The 16,698-nt window shown below is 35.6% G+C and overlaps 2 protein-coding genes across 2 annotated transcripts; both read left to right on the forward strand.

Moving 5' to 3' along the window:
- The first annotated feature begins 1,539 nt into the window (after window positions 1–1,539).
- Window positions 1,540–6,767, forward strand: MCM4 (Minichromosome maintenance (MCM2/3/5) family protein). The gene is made up of 18 exons (XM_022906565.2): window positions 1,540–1,649; window positions 1,744–2,409; window positions 2,501–2,629; window positions 2,717–2,798; window positions 3,076–3,208; window positions 3,305–3,376; window positions 3,462–3,584; window positions 3,666–3,779; window positions 3,862–4,074; window positions 4,167–4,265; window positions 4,593–4,753; window positions 5,060–5,156; window positions 5,239–5,400; window positions 5,595–5,675; window positions 5,756–5,834; window positions 5,947–6,083; window positions 6,173–6,226; window positions 6,330–6,767. The coding sequence occupies exons 1-18, from the start codon at window positions 1,613–1,615 to the stop codon at window positions 6,402–6,404; spliced, it is 2,514 nt and encodes an 837-aa protein (XP_022762300.1). The 5' UTR covers window positions 1,540–1,612; the 3' UTR covers window positions 6,405–6,767.
- Window positions 6,768–8,041: 1,274 nt separating this feature from the next.
- Window positions 8,042–16,111, forward strand: LOC111308831 (V-type proton ATPase subunit a3-like). Its single transcript, XM_022907477.2, has 18 exons — window positions 8,042–8,225; window positions 8,616–8,660; window positions 9,166–9,288; window positions 9,366–9,473; window positions 9,936–10,046; window positions 10,135–10,308; window positions 10,941–11,078; window positions 11,417–11,524; window positions 11,699–11,806; window positions 11,986–12,134; window positions 12,872–13,025; window positions 13,758–13,918; window positions 13,997–14,203; window positions 14,306–14,489; window positions 14,588–14,671; window positions 14,768–14,967; window positions 15,371–15,430; window positions 15,642–16,111. The coding sequence occupies exons 1-18, from the start codon at window positions 8,079–8,081 to the stop codon at window positions 15,844–15,846; spliced, it is 2,466 nt and encodes an 821-aa protein (XP_022763212.1). The 5' UTR covers window positions 8,042–8,078; the 3' UTR covers window positions 15,847–16,111.
- The last annotated feature ends 587 nt before the right edge of the window (window positions 16,112–16,698 follow it).

The following is a 16,698-nucleotide window of genomic DNA, read 5'->3' on the forward strand; positions in this document are numbered from 1 at the left end:
ATCATTTCTTACTCCATTGTTGCCTTTTGCTATAGTAAATTTGGGTACTTGCTCTTAAGTATGTACGTACTACCCAAATAGTTGCTTTGTTTGCTATAGTAAATTTGGGTACATGCGCTTAAGGATGTACCTACTACCCCAATAGTTGTTTTGTTTGCTTGATTCAGTGAGAGGGGCTTGCATTTGTTTCGATTAGCGGCCGTAGGGCTTTGAGTACCCTAATCTAATGACGCACTCACCTGCGCATTCCTTGTTTTGCTTGTCACTTCTTCCCTTTAATTTTGTAGCAAACAGATCCACCAATATTAGTCCATTATTGCACTCATTCTGTTCATTCAGGCTCCGCTCCAGCAGCCAGCAGGTTGGGGTTTCTGTGAAATTTAAGCCATCTCATCTCGTATCATATCTCCACCAAATCTTGTTAATGCAAACTACTACTGTTGTCTTCCTTTGTATTCCCCTCAAAGCTCTTCAATAAAATCACCCTATACCCATATTAATTGATGGTCTTTTATGGCAGACGGTAAACCACAACTCTGTAACCGCTGGTTTGTTGTCCAACCCAATGGTTGTGTTTGTGTCCCTATTCCCTCCTTTGATGCTGGAGGTCTTCTGACCTATTGTTCAGATTTCAGAATCCTGGCATTTCGGCTTTGCCGAAAGAAAAAACCCCCCACACCTTTATACTATTGAGCTTTAAGTACATATAATCTTCATTGATGATTAAGGCTTAATTCCATTTTCACTGCTAATTATTTATTTGGACGATTCATAAGTTTAATATAAAATTTTATTAAGGCTTATAGCATAAACAGCCTTTAAAATGGAGTAATCTTCTTTCATTTAATTTTTTTTTTGTACAAAAAAAGTATTAATGGAGGTTTCTTCATGCAATATCTTAGTGAAATATAAATTGATATTAAATTGTACAATATAAAAAATGAATTAGATTTTCAATAAGGTTGTAATAATTTACAAAGTAGTATGATTTATTTTTTTACCAAAAGAACCTAATTAAAAAATAATCAGATAGACAAAAAGTTGGTTTCAATCAATTATTCATAGAAAATTATAATTTCAAGGGAAATAAAATTATATTCCCTCCATCTCATTTGTATGTCACTCTTTGACTTTGACAAAATTTTAAAAAAATTATTTTAGTGTACTTTATATTAAAATTTTAATTTAAATTGATGTTTTATGATTTTTAATGCTGAAAATTAAAAATTATGAAAAACAAATTCGAAATATAAAAAATAAAAGCTTAAAAAAACAAAACAAAATAAAACGGAATAGTTTATTTGTGAATTACGGACCGTTATGCCTGTAGGCCCAATCACAATGGGCTATCGCCTATCAGGTTAATAATGATCATTTGAGAATGATGGGCTATCTAGTCCACCATCCGCTCCAACGGCCCGAACCTTAGAATCTACAAAAGGCCTAAATCCAAGCCCATGAAAGGCCACATCAATTATGGCGCGAAAATCATCTACCACTTCCCGCCAAATAAGATCCCCTTTCTCCTAGCATACCAGCAGGCAGTACCGTTCTCTCTCTATTCAGTTCCAAATTAATCTCCATCGCTTTTTGTCTCTCTTCTTCTCTAGCCATGGCTTCCGATTCCTCTCCCGCCAATTTCAATAACGGTAACTTTCTCTCTTTAAAACCTTGATTTCTTTTTCTTTTTAATATTTAAAGTACAATTTACAGGGTTTTATTTTTAAATCTAAATTTTTGCAGGTCCTTCCTCTCCCGGTGACTCCTTCTCCACCCCCATCGCAAACTCCTCCTCCCCTGCCCACCGTCGCAGGCGTGGCCGTCGCCAAGCCTCCATTCCTTCCTCTGCCGCGGCAACTCCATCTCCAAATCCCTCTCGCTTCGCGAATTCGTCATCTACCCCAACCCCATCCCGTTCCACCAGGCGTGGTCGCCGCCCTGCCACATCCCCGACCCCCGCAGCCGCCGCTACCCCATCTTCCACCGACGATTTCCCACCACCATCATCCGATGGTGGCGATGACATGGAGGAGGCAACCCCTACCTTCGTTTGGGGTACCAATATTAGCGTCCAAGACGTCAAAAATGCCATCCAAATGTTCATCAAGCATTTCAGAGAAACCCACGAATTACGCAATGATGTCTATGGAGAAGGAAAGTATATGAGATTGATACACCGAGTGCTTGAAATAGAGGGAGAGTGGATTGACGTCGATGCTCATGATGTTTTTAATTATGACTCTGATTTGTATAATAAAATGGTGAGGTATCCCCTCGAGGTTTTAGCCATTTTCGATATCGTTTTGATGGACATCGTTAGTTTGATTAACCCTTTGTTTGATAAACACGTTCAAGTTCGGATTCATAATCTGAAGAGCTCTACTTCCATGAGAAATCTCAACCCATCTGGTCAGTTTGCTTTCATTTTCCTTATATTATTTGTGTGTGTGTGTGTGTGTGTATTTATTGGATTGATTTTGGGTTTGCTTGTTTGGTTTAGATATTGAGAAGATGGTGTCGTTGAAGGGGATGGTTATTCGATGTAGTTCGATAATTCCTGAGATTAGGGAAGCAGTGTTCAGATGTATTGTTTGTGGGTACCATTCTGATCCTGTTGTTGTGGATAGAGGTAATTCTTCTTGTGATGTTCTTTTTAAGATTTAGTTTTTGGAGTAATGCTGCTAATCGATTTATTTGTTGGTTTTGGTACTATAAGGACGAATAACTGAGCCTACCACATGCTCGAACCAAGAGTGCCTTGCCAAGAACTCCATGACTTTGGTTCACAATCGGTGCAGGTAACTACCTGTTTAAATTTCATTCTGTTTAGCGAATGTCAATGTAATAAGTGAACTTGCATTGGTGTTAGGAACTTCTTAATTTTTAATTCCTTGTTACTGCAAAATATCTTCTCATTTTATATGTCATTTGTAGGTTTGGAGGTTGTTTATACATTATTGAGTTCATTTTAACTTGAACCTGTTTATAGAAGTAGGTTTGGTGACTTTAAATCAAAGATTTGCATTTGAGTTACTATGAGACCAAAATTAATTGGTTCTATTTTCCAAACATCAGGTTTGCTGATAAGCAGATTGTGAGGCTTCAGGAGACACCAGATGAGATCCCTGAAGGAGGGACACCTCACACAGTGAGCTTATTGATGCATGATAAGCTGGTGGATGCTGGAAAACCTGGCGACAGGGTTGAGGTTGGACCCTGATGAAATAATGTTATAATGTTATGTAATCACAAGTAGTATTCTGGCACTTTTATTTGTTTGCTCATGTTCTTTGTATTGCAATAGATCACTGGGATTTACAGGGCTATGAGTGTCAGAGTTGGGCCAACACAAAGAACTGTGAAATCATTGTTCAAGGTATGTGTTCTATTATTCATGTGTTAGGTTTGTAGCTCTCCAAGTATTTCAATATAATTTTGTTTTGATTTTCCTTTGCTCGAAGACATACATTGATTGTCTTCATATAGAGAAAACTGATAAGTCAAGAATGATGTCTGAGGATCCTATGGAAGTTGATAAGGGCTCACAAAGGGTTGAGGATGATGTCCAGTTTGATGAAGACAAGGTCTAATATATTTCCTATCCTTCTCTTCCAAAATTCAGTTATATTGGCTATTTGTATCATGTCCTTTTTTTGAAATTTTAGGTGGAAGAGTTAAAAGAGTTATCCAAACAACCAGATATATATGAAAGATTGACAAGGTCATTGGCACCAAACATCTGGGAGCTGGATGATATAAAGAAAGGTCTTCTTTGCCAGGTACTGTATGATCCACTATCTGCCTTGTTTGCCATTCATTTTTGCTGGGGAAGTAATAGCTAGTTATTTGCCATCAACATAGCTTTTTGGCGGGAATGCTTTGAAGTTGCCATCTGGTGCCAGCTTCCGCGGTGACATCAATATCCTTCTAGTTGGTGATCCTGGAACCAGCAAGTCCCAGCTACTCCAGTACATACACAAGCTTGCTCCGCGTGGCATTTACACCAGTGGAAGGGGGAGCTCTGCTGTTGGCTTGACTGCTTATGTCACCAAGGATCCTGAAACAGGGGAAACTGTATGATATGCTTTCCTTACTCTTTCTTATCTGGGTATTAATTGGAATGTCAGAATTTGGTGGTTGGTTTTCATATATGATTTAACTCTCAGGTTTTGGAAAGTGGAGCCCTTGTTCTGAGTGACAGAGGCATCTGCTGTATTGATGAATTTGACAAAATGTCTGATAACGCACGGAGCATGCTGCATGAGGTTGGTTATGCTTTGCCTTTCTTATTCCCTGTTAAGACATGATTTGTGCTCTGCTCCAAAGTTGAAGATGAGAAAATTGTAGGTGCTAACAAATGCTTGAGATTCCTCCCAAGTTTTGGGAGTTCAAGATATTAGGATATCTTCATGAATAGGTTGCTTCATGTTTTTCTTCTTCTTTTGGGAGAAAGAAGTTATTTCACAAGAATAGGATGCCGAATATTTAAACCAGGACTTAAAATGCTTTCCATAGTTTAACCATTCATCATTTTCTTCTTGTACGTGCTATGAAAGTTGACAACTTTCCTCGACTCTACTTAAATTTTACAGGTAATGGAACAACAAACTGTTTCAATAGCGAAGGCTGGTATAATTGCATCTCTTAATGCAAGGACTTCAGTCTTGGCTTGTGCAAATCCTAGTGGTTCACGCTATAATCCACGATTGTCTGTGATTGACAACATACACCTGCCTCCAACCTTGTTGTCCAGGTAAGAAAATACATACCAGCTACTAAGTGCCTTGCAGCTTGAAGTTTGAGCTGGTTTCAAGGTCTGTGATACTACCATAAAATTATTACCTTGCCTGTGTTTTTTTATTCGAACGCTTAAAGTGATATATCAAATTTCAAATATTGTTGGAGGTGTTATTTCCATAGTCTTTGTGATTCTATTCATTATATCATGTTTGTCAGTTATAGCTATTATGAATTGGCACTGTAATAGAATTAGGTATGATGTTGCTTGAAAAGTACATTTGTAACTACAATTCCTTCCTAATTGGTATTAGTTTCCCAGATTTGATTTAATCTACTTGGTTCTCGACAAGGCTGATGAACAGACAGATAGGCGCCTAGCTAAGCATATTGTTTCTTTACATTTTGAGGACACACAGGTTTGGTGAACTCTTATGTTGTATCATGTTTAGGAACTTCTTTCCTTGGTTTGTCAATGTAATTCCTTGCCTCTACGTGCAGATTGCTGAGCAGGATGTCTTAGATCTTGCTACCTTAACAGCATATGTGAGCTATGCCCGCAAGAATATTCACCCACAATTGTCTGATGAAGCTGCTGAAGAGTTAACCCGAGGATATGTTGAGATGAGGAAAAGAGGTAATTTTCCTGGCAGTAGTAAAAAGGTATGGTGTATTTAGTTTTCCTCTCCCGTGTTCTTTTCGTCATTATTGACCTTTCTGTGTAATCATTGAATGGTAGATAGATGCAACCCTGTATTGCTATCGAAATCTTGAATTCTGGGTCTAGTATGATCTAGACATACCTGCTCGTTAACTTGTTTTTCCCCTCCTTTTTCCACGTTTCATAATGTCAACAGGTTATCACTGCAACACCAAGGCAAATTGAGAGTCTGATACGCCTTAGTGAAGCCTTAGCTCGTATTCGCTTCTCTGAATGGGTTAGGTTACGTTTATCTTAGCAGCTTATAATCTTTTCATTGTGTAACAGAACAATGAAATTCCATTCTGATATTTGTAGGTTGAAATGAGAGATGTAACTGAGGCATTCCGGCTTTTGGAAGTTGCTATGCAGCAATCAGCAACTGACCACTCCACTGGTAATATTCCAGCTACTGTTTTGCTCCTTTATTCTGTATTCATGTTTTCCCCACAAGAACAATATCTAATGGATGCTTCCATTACTTCGCTTTGTGTCCTTTCTTTGTGAAGGAACTATTGATATGGATCTTATCACCACTGGAGTTTCTGCGAGTGAAAGGATGAGGAGGGAGAATGTGTTAGCGGCAACTCGCAACATAATAATGGAGAAGATACAGCTTGGGGGACCATCAGTACGATTGTTAGAGGTAAGCTGGTTTAGTAGATTTAAAGTTGGATGCTTTCATTTAGTCCCTGAAATCAATTAACTGATCAATGTGCTTGATTAATCCTACAGTTACTGGATGAACTGAAGAAACAGAGCTCTGGCAGTGAAATTCACCTTCATGATGTGAGTATCCAGCCTCTTTCTTCCTTGCATTCCCCAGTAAAAGGAAAATATGATCAAACCGATAATGAATACACCTTTTTTATTTCTTTTTTGGTCAATTCAGCTAAGAAATGCAGTTGCAACTCTAGCCAGTGAGGGATTTGTTGTTCTTCAAGGTGACAGCGTGAAGAGAATATGAAGATGAGGAGCTAGGATTGGAGGAAAACTGGAAATTATTGATTGAAATAGCCAGCTAGCGTGTTTGTTGAGACTGCTGCCTTGCGAGGTAGTTACCCCAGCAAAGCATTTAGTCGGGGTATCTTTCCGCCTGTGGTTTTTTTACATTGATGCTCGTAGAAGGTTTTGAAAGAAGATAAATTGGGTGTTAGGTATGTCATTAAGCAGTAGACCGTGACATGTATCATATTCTTAACTAATGCTAGTAACTCAGAGCTTATGCTTTCATGTCTTTTTTTCCTATGATGGCGTTAATGTCGTATTCTTTGAATTAAACGATAAATTTTAATGGCGAAATCTGAGCCAATTGTATCTAGTTTTTCTTATTCTTTGGGTACATCCAACAGTATATATATGGTTGATGGTAAATGTTTAAAGGAAATTAATAAAATAAAAATTTTTAGGTGAAATTTGTAAAATGTTAGTGTGAAATTTTTTATTAAAAATAATTTAATAAAAATTTAAATCAATAGGATAATAAATTTCAATAAAAAAATTATATGTAAAAAAATATTATTAAAAATTTTATTTGTAATTAAATTTAATAAAAATTTTGTTAAAATTTTTATTAAAAATGTTTAATTAAAAATTGATTAAGATTTATTAATTTTTTTTTCAAAATTTACATATTTAATTTATATTATAAAAATTTGAATTTATTAATTTATTAATTTTATTTAATCAATTTTAACAACAAATTTTACAAATTTTATCTAACACGCTTCACATAAATCCTTTTCTATTTTAAGCAGGCTAGAAATGTAACAGTCCAAGGTAAACGATTGAGGCTTCGAATGAATGACTAAACAGTCCAAGAGAAACTGAGCAAGTGAAGTGATGAACCTAACCGAATCCAGGATTTAGGTTGAACCAAGCAAACGACTGCTGTCGATTGTTTGATGAATATGGTTTGATAATAGATTTCATAATTTGTATATTAATATTGTATTTTTTATATAAAATATAAAATGTTATAATTTATGACATTAAATATAATTTTTTTATTTTTTAAAATTTATATATGATTTTATTAAAATTTAAGTTATATTATTTTTATTTTTTTATTATATTATCATGCTATATTTAAAATATGTTAGCACTGTTTTGGTCATTGAATTATTACCAAAAGCGTTATTGGTCGTTAGTACTTTTTATACGCTGCGGGTAATTGCGGGCCGTGGTAAAATTCATTCACGGACCAATTGCGTTGTTTCGTCGTTCCTGTTCATTTTCCAATTTCTGACCCATAAGCTTCAACTATGTTGGTTTCGAGGAGGCCACCAAAGGGTCCAAACTCCGGTGCCTATACTATAGCATGGGCTTTGTAACGTAATGGTTTGATTACGCATTGAATGGTTCATGGCTCATGGCCCAAACTACCTTTATAATACTATTCCAAAAAATCCCAAGCAATAGGTAACTCGAACGGCCAAAAAAAAGGCTTACGTAGAAGCTTGTGGCAGTAAGAAAGTAGAAGACGAAATCTTTACAAGCCTCCCCCAGTTTCCTTCTCGGTTTCTGCGTTTTTGTTTTCTACTACGCGCTCATTAATTGAACTCAAAAAACAAAAGCCCAAGATCGATATCTGTGTGCTTTCTTGTGATCGAAATTAACATAATCGAACAGTCGAGACTCAATGGGAGACGTCCGTGGAGGATGCTGTCCACCGATGGATCTGTTCCGTTCAGAGCCGATGCAATTGGTCCAGCTTATCATTCCTATGGAGTCCGCTCACCTCACCGTCTCTTATCTCGGCGACCTCGGCCTCCTGCAATTCAAAGACGTCCGTGCACTGTCTTTTACTTGTGAACACTTCTTAATGCTCAATTCTATTGAAATTATCCACTCTTGCTTTCTTCTACTTCAGAATTAAACTGGAATTTCGGTGCTTGATTCTTAATCGTAGTTTGTAAAAACCCTAGACTTTAACTGTGTGCGGAGAATTCTTTCTAGTAGAGATCGGTTTTTCGATTTTGATTATTATTATTATTACAATTTTTTTTATGATTGCTATGCTAGAGTTTTAGTTTTATCCATCAATTTCATTGTTTTTTACTTTTGTTTTTGGATTTCATGAAAACCTAGTTTTTTATTTTTAAATTTCTTTGTGATTTGATGGGTCAATTGGTGGGGATTTAAGACTGATGTTTCCCATTTGTGTGATGTCTTACAGCTGAATTCGGAGAAGAGTCCATTTCAGCGAACTTATGCTGCTCAGGTATTTTCTTTTTGCTTTTTTAATAGTGATTGATACATTCACATTTAACATTTGCTGAAATTCCTATTTGTGTGATCTTTCCTTTTCTTCTTCTTCTACTTTAAAGAACTATAGGCTCGGAAATTATATACTAGTGAAATTTAAATTCTTGAATGGCTGAAAATAGAACTTTAACTGCCTGAAAAATGTTGGTGATAAATAATACTACATTAGTTACTTAACCCAAAGGTCGGTTTCTGATTCTTTACGTGCAATTTGTAGAACATGCTGGTATTTAAGCAAATACTAGAAGAGTTTAACTGTCTTCATAGGATTTCAAAAGATGAATGTTTGTTTGAAACAGCTAACCCTACGACCTTTTGATCGAAGCAGAAGTACCATGCTTATTCATATGAGCTATGCAAACTTTTTTTATGATGTTATATTTTGTTGCCATAACATGCTATTATAAATTTACAAACTTTGGTTTATCATCATTGTTTGTTAACATTGCTTTCTCATGAAGATTAAAAAATGTGGAGAGATGGCGCGCAAGTTGCGTTTTTTCAAGGAGCAAATGCTAAAAGCTGGCTTCTCCTCTTCAACAAAATTTGTGGCAGGAGCTGACATTGATGTGGATGACCTAGAGGTACATCATCTATTGCCAAGAAAACACTTTTTTAATTTTATTCTTGAATTCAAATTTTTTTCTTTGTTATGTGCTAGGTAAAACTTGGAGATTTTGAGGCGGAGCTGATTGAAATGAATGCAAATGGTGAAAAATTGCAACGTAGTTATAATGAGCTGGCTGAGTATAAGCTTGTTTGGCAAAAGGTATGACTTTGTTTGCTGCCCTAATCTGGTGACATTTGCCTTGGTTCTGTTCCTAGTTCCTACTGATATTTTTACATCATGAGAAACAGTAACATAAATATAGCTGTTAAAGTTGCTAATTTTTGCAATAAAAGGCTATACATGTTTGGAAGAATTAAACATTTCGCGGTCGAGAGTTGAGACAAGGGGCTATTAATTGGATAGAGTCTATAGACGCTGTTATTTCATATTCAATCAGATAATTAATTCAATACCAGAGTTTGTACATATCATGTCCTTGTTTTTATAAAACACTCTTAATGGAGTTTCAAACGTTAACTTGCTCTCATTTGTACCTCAAGTATTTTTTAATATTTGTCACTCTATGATCAGGTGGATATCTTTTTTTCAAAGTTTCATTTCCTTCCTGCATTTAATGCTTTATAATAATTGCATAAAATGCTAACTTGCTTTTCTGTTTAGGCTGGTGAGTTTTTTGCTTCTGCTCAACACAGTGCTACAGCTCAGCAGAGAGAAATGGAATCATGTCAAATGGGTGAAGAATCCATAGAAACTCCTTTATTACAGGAGCAAGTATAGCACCATCTTTCTTTCAGTATGTTGTACTATCCAGCTAATCATCTCATACCTTCACTCATAAAATCTCCTCACTGTTTTGTAGGAAACCTCAATAGATTTGTCGAAGCAAGTGAAGCTGGGGTTTGTTACTGGCCTTGTTCCTAGGGAAATATCTATGGCCTTTGAGAGGATTTTATTTCGTGCAACTAGGGGTAATGTGTTCCTCAAGCAGGTTCCTGTGGAGGAGCCCATCACTGATCCTGTTTCTGGAGAGAAGGTGATAATTGTTTTTGCGGTTTTGTTCAAATAGTTTAAATATTTGAGAAAGAAGAGAATAAGGAACATAATTTAACCATGGCATGCACGATATATATGAAGTCATGTTTACTGCACATTATTTGCATAAAAATGTGGATGGATAGGCGCACACATGCATTTGAAAGAATGTATCTTATGTTTTTTATGTTACTCAGACATGGCCAATTCATCGTGAGCTGTGCAGACAATTAATCATTTATTTGAAGACCTAGATTTTATGTTCTGAAAGAGTATCAAACAAAAATTATTGTGCAGACAATGCACCATTTAGTTTAAGACCTTAGATTTTATGCTCCAAAAGAGTGTCAAACAGAGATTATTTTGCATTTGTGCATATGTTCATGGACAATTGAATGTTTGCAAATAGCAAACCTGTTACGGAGCTGGATGTTAAAATTGATCTAGTTTTCTAGTTTATGAGAACAGTACCACTCTTAGTGTAGGATTTACTATGTAATCCGCTCAAGATATGCATATGTATGTTGTTTAGCTGGTGTAGTTTTCTGAATTTTGGACTTATTAAGATAAGATCATTGTCTAATCTTGTACCATCTTTTCTGTTGTCTTTGATTTGCAAATGTCAATGTGCAGATGGAGAAAAATGTATTTGTAGTTTTCTACTCTGGAGAAAGAGCAAGGAACAAAATTCTCAAGATATGTGAAGCTTTTGGAGCTAATCGTTATCCTTTTGCTGAGGATCTAGGCAAACAGGCTTTGATGATTAGCGAGGTATGGATTATTTTTTTTTATTTTAAACTGTCATTTAATGGTTTGGCAGAGTGGTGGTTGGTTGTTCCTTAACACCATATGTTTGTTCCTCTATGACATTCCAGGCCTTCCAATTCTCTATTATGTAGATTATCTGAATATGCCTGTATGCTAGATCTTTTCTTGCACAGACCACTCTCTCCATTTTAATGCTTGATGAGGAAACACCCCTCCTTTCTTTGTGGTCTTGTTCCAATTATTTCCTTGCGTCAATAAAACTTGAGTCTTTCTGCAATATATTTGTGATTGTTGTGAATTTTTTTTACCTGATTGATCTCTATGATCGCTATAAATTTCAGGTTTCAGGAAGAATTTCAGAGCTGAAAACTACCATAGATGCCGGATTGCTTCACCGGGACAATTTGTTGCGAACTATTGGAGACCAGTTTGAGCAATGGAACCTTAAGGTCTGCGGATGATCTTTTTTCAATTTTTCATAGATTATGTAACATATGCTTATAATTTCCTCTTGCACGTGAGATGCATTGAGATGCTAATTCACTGTTGCAGTCATTAACTGATATTCTGAATCATTTGGATTAAGTTCAGTGAGTAAACTATATTATCTTTAACTCCTGAAGGTTAAGAAGGAGAAATCAATCTATCACACTCTGAATATGCTTAGCCTTGATGTAACAAAGAAATGTCTTGTGGCTGAGGGATGGAGCCCAGTTTTTGCCACAAAACAGGTATTAGTTTTCTGCCCCTTGTGCTTTACATGTCAACAGATGTTCCTTTTGCCCTTGCTTGAAAATTTTAATTGGTGTCATACTGATATTTCTTGGATTATGGTTGGCTTCTATGATCTAATAAAGATTTTTTTTAATAGTATTCTATTTATGTATGAGCTTGAGCTATTTTGCCGCAGATTCAGGAGGCATTGCAGCGGGCTGCATTTGACTCCAACTCTCAAGTTGGAGCCATTTTCCAGGTCTTGCATACAAGAGACTCACCACCTACCTACTTCCGCACAAATAAATTTACTTCTGCTTTTCAGGAAATTGTTGATGCATATGGGTAAGTTCACAATAAGACTGTTTGAACTGATGCTGCTTTTTTTACAAAGAAAAAGAAAACCAGATATCCATCAAAAGTGATATCCATGTGTGCTGAGTTTGTGTGCGTATGTCTGTATACTAATTGATATAGTATCTAATTTATAACATGCGCATACTTTTTAGGCATTTTGTGCTTATTGATGTGGCTTTTTAATTGTCTACTTATTTAGACCATGCATGTCCAAGTTAAATATGAGTATTGACCTCCTTCAGATTAGGGAATTGGGAGCAGACATTCTATCTGTTGCTTTCCACTGTAATTCAATGCAATGATTTTATGGAAAGGGTAAGATCTACAATACAACCTGTTGATATTAAGGAGATATTAGTAATGGCTTGATTGATAAATATTTTCTACCAAGCATCATGGGGTCAGCAAAATAGAGAATTATGGTATAAGTGCCCTTCCTAATTCATTCATAAAGATCCTGAAAAGTTGTTTAAGGTTACTAATGAATTCAAAGAAGAGATTGTTCGGTATTCATTTTTGTGTTAATTAACCTATATTTGTACATTTTTTATTCTTATCGTCTATTCAGTTTTTATTTCCTAATGGTAAATTAACTTTATCATTAGGTTCCTTTCAAATGTTTGGTTTGGGAGTATGTGTTTTGTCTGTATCTTTTGCATATGTTCATGTGTTAATTTGCCCCTAAAAAACAGAAATATAACACTTTTTATTGCATTTAATTGCAGGGTGGCAAAGTATCAAGAAGCAAATCCTGGTGTATACACTATTATTACATTCCCTTTCCTTTTTGCTGTTATGTTTGGTGATTGGGGCCATGGAATATGCTTGTTACTTGTAACATTATATTTTATTGTCCGGGAAAAGAAACTGTCCAGTCAGGTAATCTCTTGTGATGGTATAATCAACTTTTGAATTTATACAACCTTACAGCTTATATGCTGGTGAAAACAATTTGAGGGCATATTCATTCCTGCATTGGGTTTCTTCTTTTTTTTTTTTTTTTGGTTGTCTTTAAGTTATATACAGAAAAAAGCTATTTTCATTTTTACCTCTAAGGTTAATGATTACCTGGAAAACATATCTATTTGTCCCATTTAATTTGGACAAAATGATTTCCAAGTTTAATCTTCTTCTGTGAGGCTTATTTAATGTTTTATTTTCTGTTAAGAGTTCCTTATATTAGCTTCCTTTTCACTGGCTGTGTAATTGCTACTTCTTTGTGGGTCTCATAAATGATTGAACTGCCGAAGGAATAAGATTCAGTGATTTTTAGTTGGCTAGCAAAGTTGCTAACAATCTCTTAAATATTTCATATTATTTTTGCTAACATGGTAAATAGACGTGACATGGGATTATATTCCAAAGACATGTTTACCTTATCTTGTTATCAGCAAAGATTGGTAGGGGTCACATTGAGGTGTACTATGAACAATATCATGTAATGGATTTTTTGTGGTAAAATGACCTTCCGATGTCTGGGCTTTTGGTTTGATGGGTTACTTTCCGAAATAGGAGTACCTGTTAGTTTTCCCTGTTTGTAGTCGTTGTCTTTATTGGTCTATTGTGTCTATGGATGGAACCTAAGTAAATTATAATTCTTGGAAACTGCAGAAGCTTGGGGATATAACGGAAATGACCTTTGGTGGTCGTTACGTTATTATGATGATGTCACTCTTCTCAATTTTTACTGGTTTGGTCTATAACGAGTTCTTCTCTGTGCCCTTTGAATTATTTGGTCGTTCAGCTTATGCTTGCCGTGATCTCTCTTGCCGGTATTTCACTTACACTTGTGGATCATACAATCGTTGTATAAGCCCTTTGTGACAGCTTTTTTACTGCCTTTTTTGTAGGGATGCTACTACTGTTGGTTTGATTAAGGTGCGTGACACTTACCCATTTGGGGTGGATCCTGCATGGCATGGTAGCCGTAGTGAGCTGCCATTCCTGAACTCTCTGAAGATGAAAATGTCAATCCTTCTTGGGGTGGCTCAGATGAACCTTGGAATTATTTTGAGTTACTCTAATGCAACATTCTTTGGTAATGGTCTGAACATTTGGTAAGTTTGATATGCCAATCAAGATCTTAGCTCACTCTGTTATTCCGGAGTTTTTAACGTGACTGCTAACTGAAAAGTTGCCTTTGCTTGTGTGTTGCTCAGGTTTCAATTTATTCCCCAGATGATATTTTTGAACAGCCTCTTTGGCTATCTATCACTCCTTATCATTGTGAAATGGTGTACTGGTTCACAAGCTGATTTGTACCACATAATGATATACATGTTCCTGAGCCCTACTGATGAATTGGGTGAAAATCAGCTTTTTCCTGGCCAAAAAACAGTTCAGGTTATTTCTCTTTCTATTTATTTGGTTATTTTTTAAAATTAATACCATTCATTAGAGGTTTTTACATCCAATTTGATATTCTTGTGCATTTCTTCCAGCTTGTGCTATTATTACTTGCCCTGGTTTCTGTGCCATGGATGCTATTACCAAAGCCATTCCTTCTAAAGAAACAACACGAAAATGTATGTTATATTGCTCTTTCTCATATCTTGCTGAACATATTTTAAGTTTTATTTTCACCCTGTTTCCATCACTTATTATATGTGCCTTTTCTTTAGAGGCATCAAGGCCAATCATACACACCAATTCAAAGCACAGATGAAACTCTTCATTCAGAGGCAAATCATGATTCCCATGGTCATGGTCATGAAGAATTTGAGTTTAGTGAAGTCTTTGTGCATCAACTCATACATACCATAGAGTTTGTGCTTGGTGCAGTTTCAAATACAGCCTCATACCTTCGATTATGGGCCCTCAGGTATGTCTTCAGTAATTGCAATTTATATTTGGAGTCAACTGTGTTTGGTTGAAATAACACTATATCAAAATTTTACTTTTGGTTTGAGTTTAAAAAAGAGCAAAGTCTTTTTGAGCCTCATTTTATGCAGACACAGCCCATGTGATTGTATAAACTTATTGAAAAATCCATGAATACAAGTTTTCCTCTCCCTATTACTAATTATAACAGGCAGAGTGTTCTTTGACACATTTACCTGATCTTCATAGAGAAATTGCTCTGTGCCTTCTAACGTATGTTCCGCAAGATATGCTATAGTCATTTATACATTTCTATATATTTTCTGTGTTATTTTGTATGAAAGTTGTCTAATTTTAGTAAAGCCTAACTCAGAAATTGCACCCTGTTTGTTTTCTTTTTGCAGTCTTGCTCATGCAGAGTTGTCAGTTGTGTTCTATGAGAAGGTTCTTCTCCTTGCTTGGGGGTACGTCTTGCACATTATCTATGCTTATATGTTATCAACGAGCATAGCAAAACAAATTTAGGCACTTTATAGCTTATGATATTACTCTTATGACCCCTTCCATTTCTTATTTGTTTTTGTTCAATGAGTTCTTTGAGTTCATAGATCTAAAGTCTAAACTTCAGGGGCTTGGGGATATGCGTAATGATGATGTGTTTTTGGCTTCCTACAGGTTTAACAATATAATCATCCTCCTTGTTGGCATCATTGTCTTTATATTTGCAACCGTTGGTGTGTTGCTAGTTATGGAAACCCTTAGTGCTTTCCTACATGCTTTGCGACTTCACTGGGTTGAATTCCAAAATAAATTCTACGAGGGAGATGGTTATAAGTTCTATCCATTTTCATTTGCATTACTCGATGATCAAGATGATTGATCTACTGGATTGAATAAAAATTATGTTGGAGTTGAGTGTGGACATTGAAGAAGTTATGTTGATTTTTTTGTTGTTTTTTTTCATTCGAACATGTGGAGAAGTCGATTTAGATGCACCCCGTACGGGGAATTGAGGAAGCTTTCTACAGCCTCAGCACTGCTTCTTTACCTTCCAATTGGTGGTGGTTTGTTATTGGAAGGAATAAGTGGCCTACTGGTATCTTTGTATGTGGTAGCAGTTATGGAATAATGCTTAATTTAATTTATTTTTCTATTTAAATATTATAAATAAGTAAATAAATATATATATATATATATATATATCAAGAACTTACGGTTGTTTTAGTTGCTGTGGTTGTCTAATTCTAATGTGATAATGATGATTACATTCTTCCCTAGATGTGCCATAATTTATAGATTCGACTTGACATAAAAAAGCTGTGTTATAAATGTGTAAATATAGATTTGATAATTAAAGAATTTGCATTTATTTATTTCGTATTTAATTCGTGTGAAATGTAAAAATCAAAGCTCATTTTGATTTTTATCAAATTTATATTTGATTTTTTTTTGTTAAAATTTTAAATTGTATTATTTTCATGTGTACCTATTTTTAGTATCATATCATGATTAATATCATCGGGTCCATAGAGCGGGGGTCCAACTGCTATCTTCTGGGCAGATCATGCACTTGTCGAATCAACCAAGTGGCCAGACAACCGTTTATGAAATGTTATATCCATGATCGAGGATAAGATAGCATAACATATTCTTACAGCTTAGTAATGTAAGCCAACTTTTCTAGAAACATAGAATTTAACTCATTTTCGATGATTTAAAGGGGTGTGAACTA

Source organism: Durio zibethinus, chromosome 2 (genome assembly GCF_047325235.1).
Source record: "Durio zibethinus cultivar Kanyao isolate XHJ-2024 chromosome 2, ASM4732523v1, whole genome shotgun sequence".
Classification (NCBI taxonomy): Eukaryota; Viridiplantae; Streptophyta; class Magnoliopsida; order Malvales; family Malvaceae; genus Durio; species Durio zibethinus.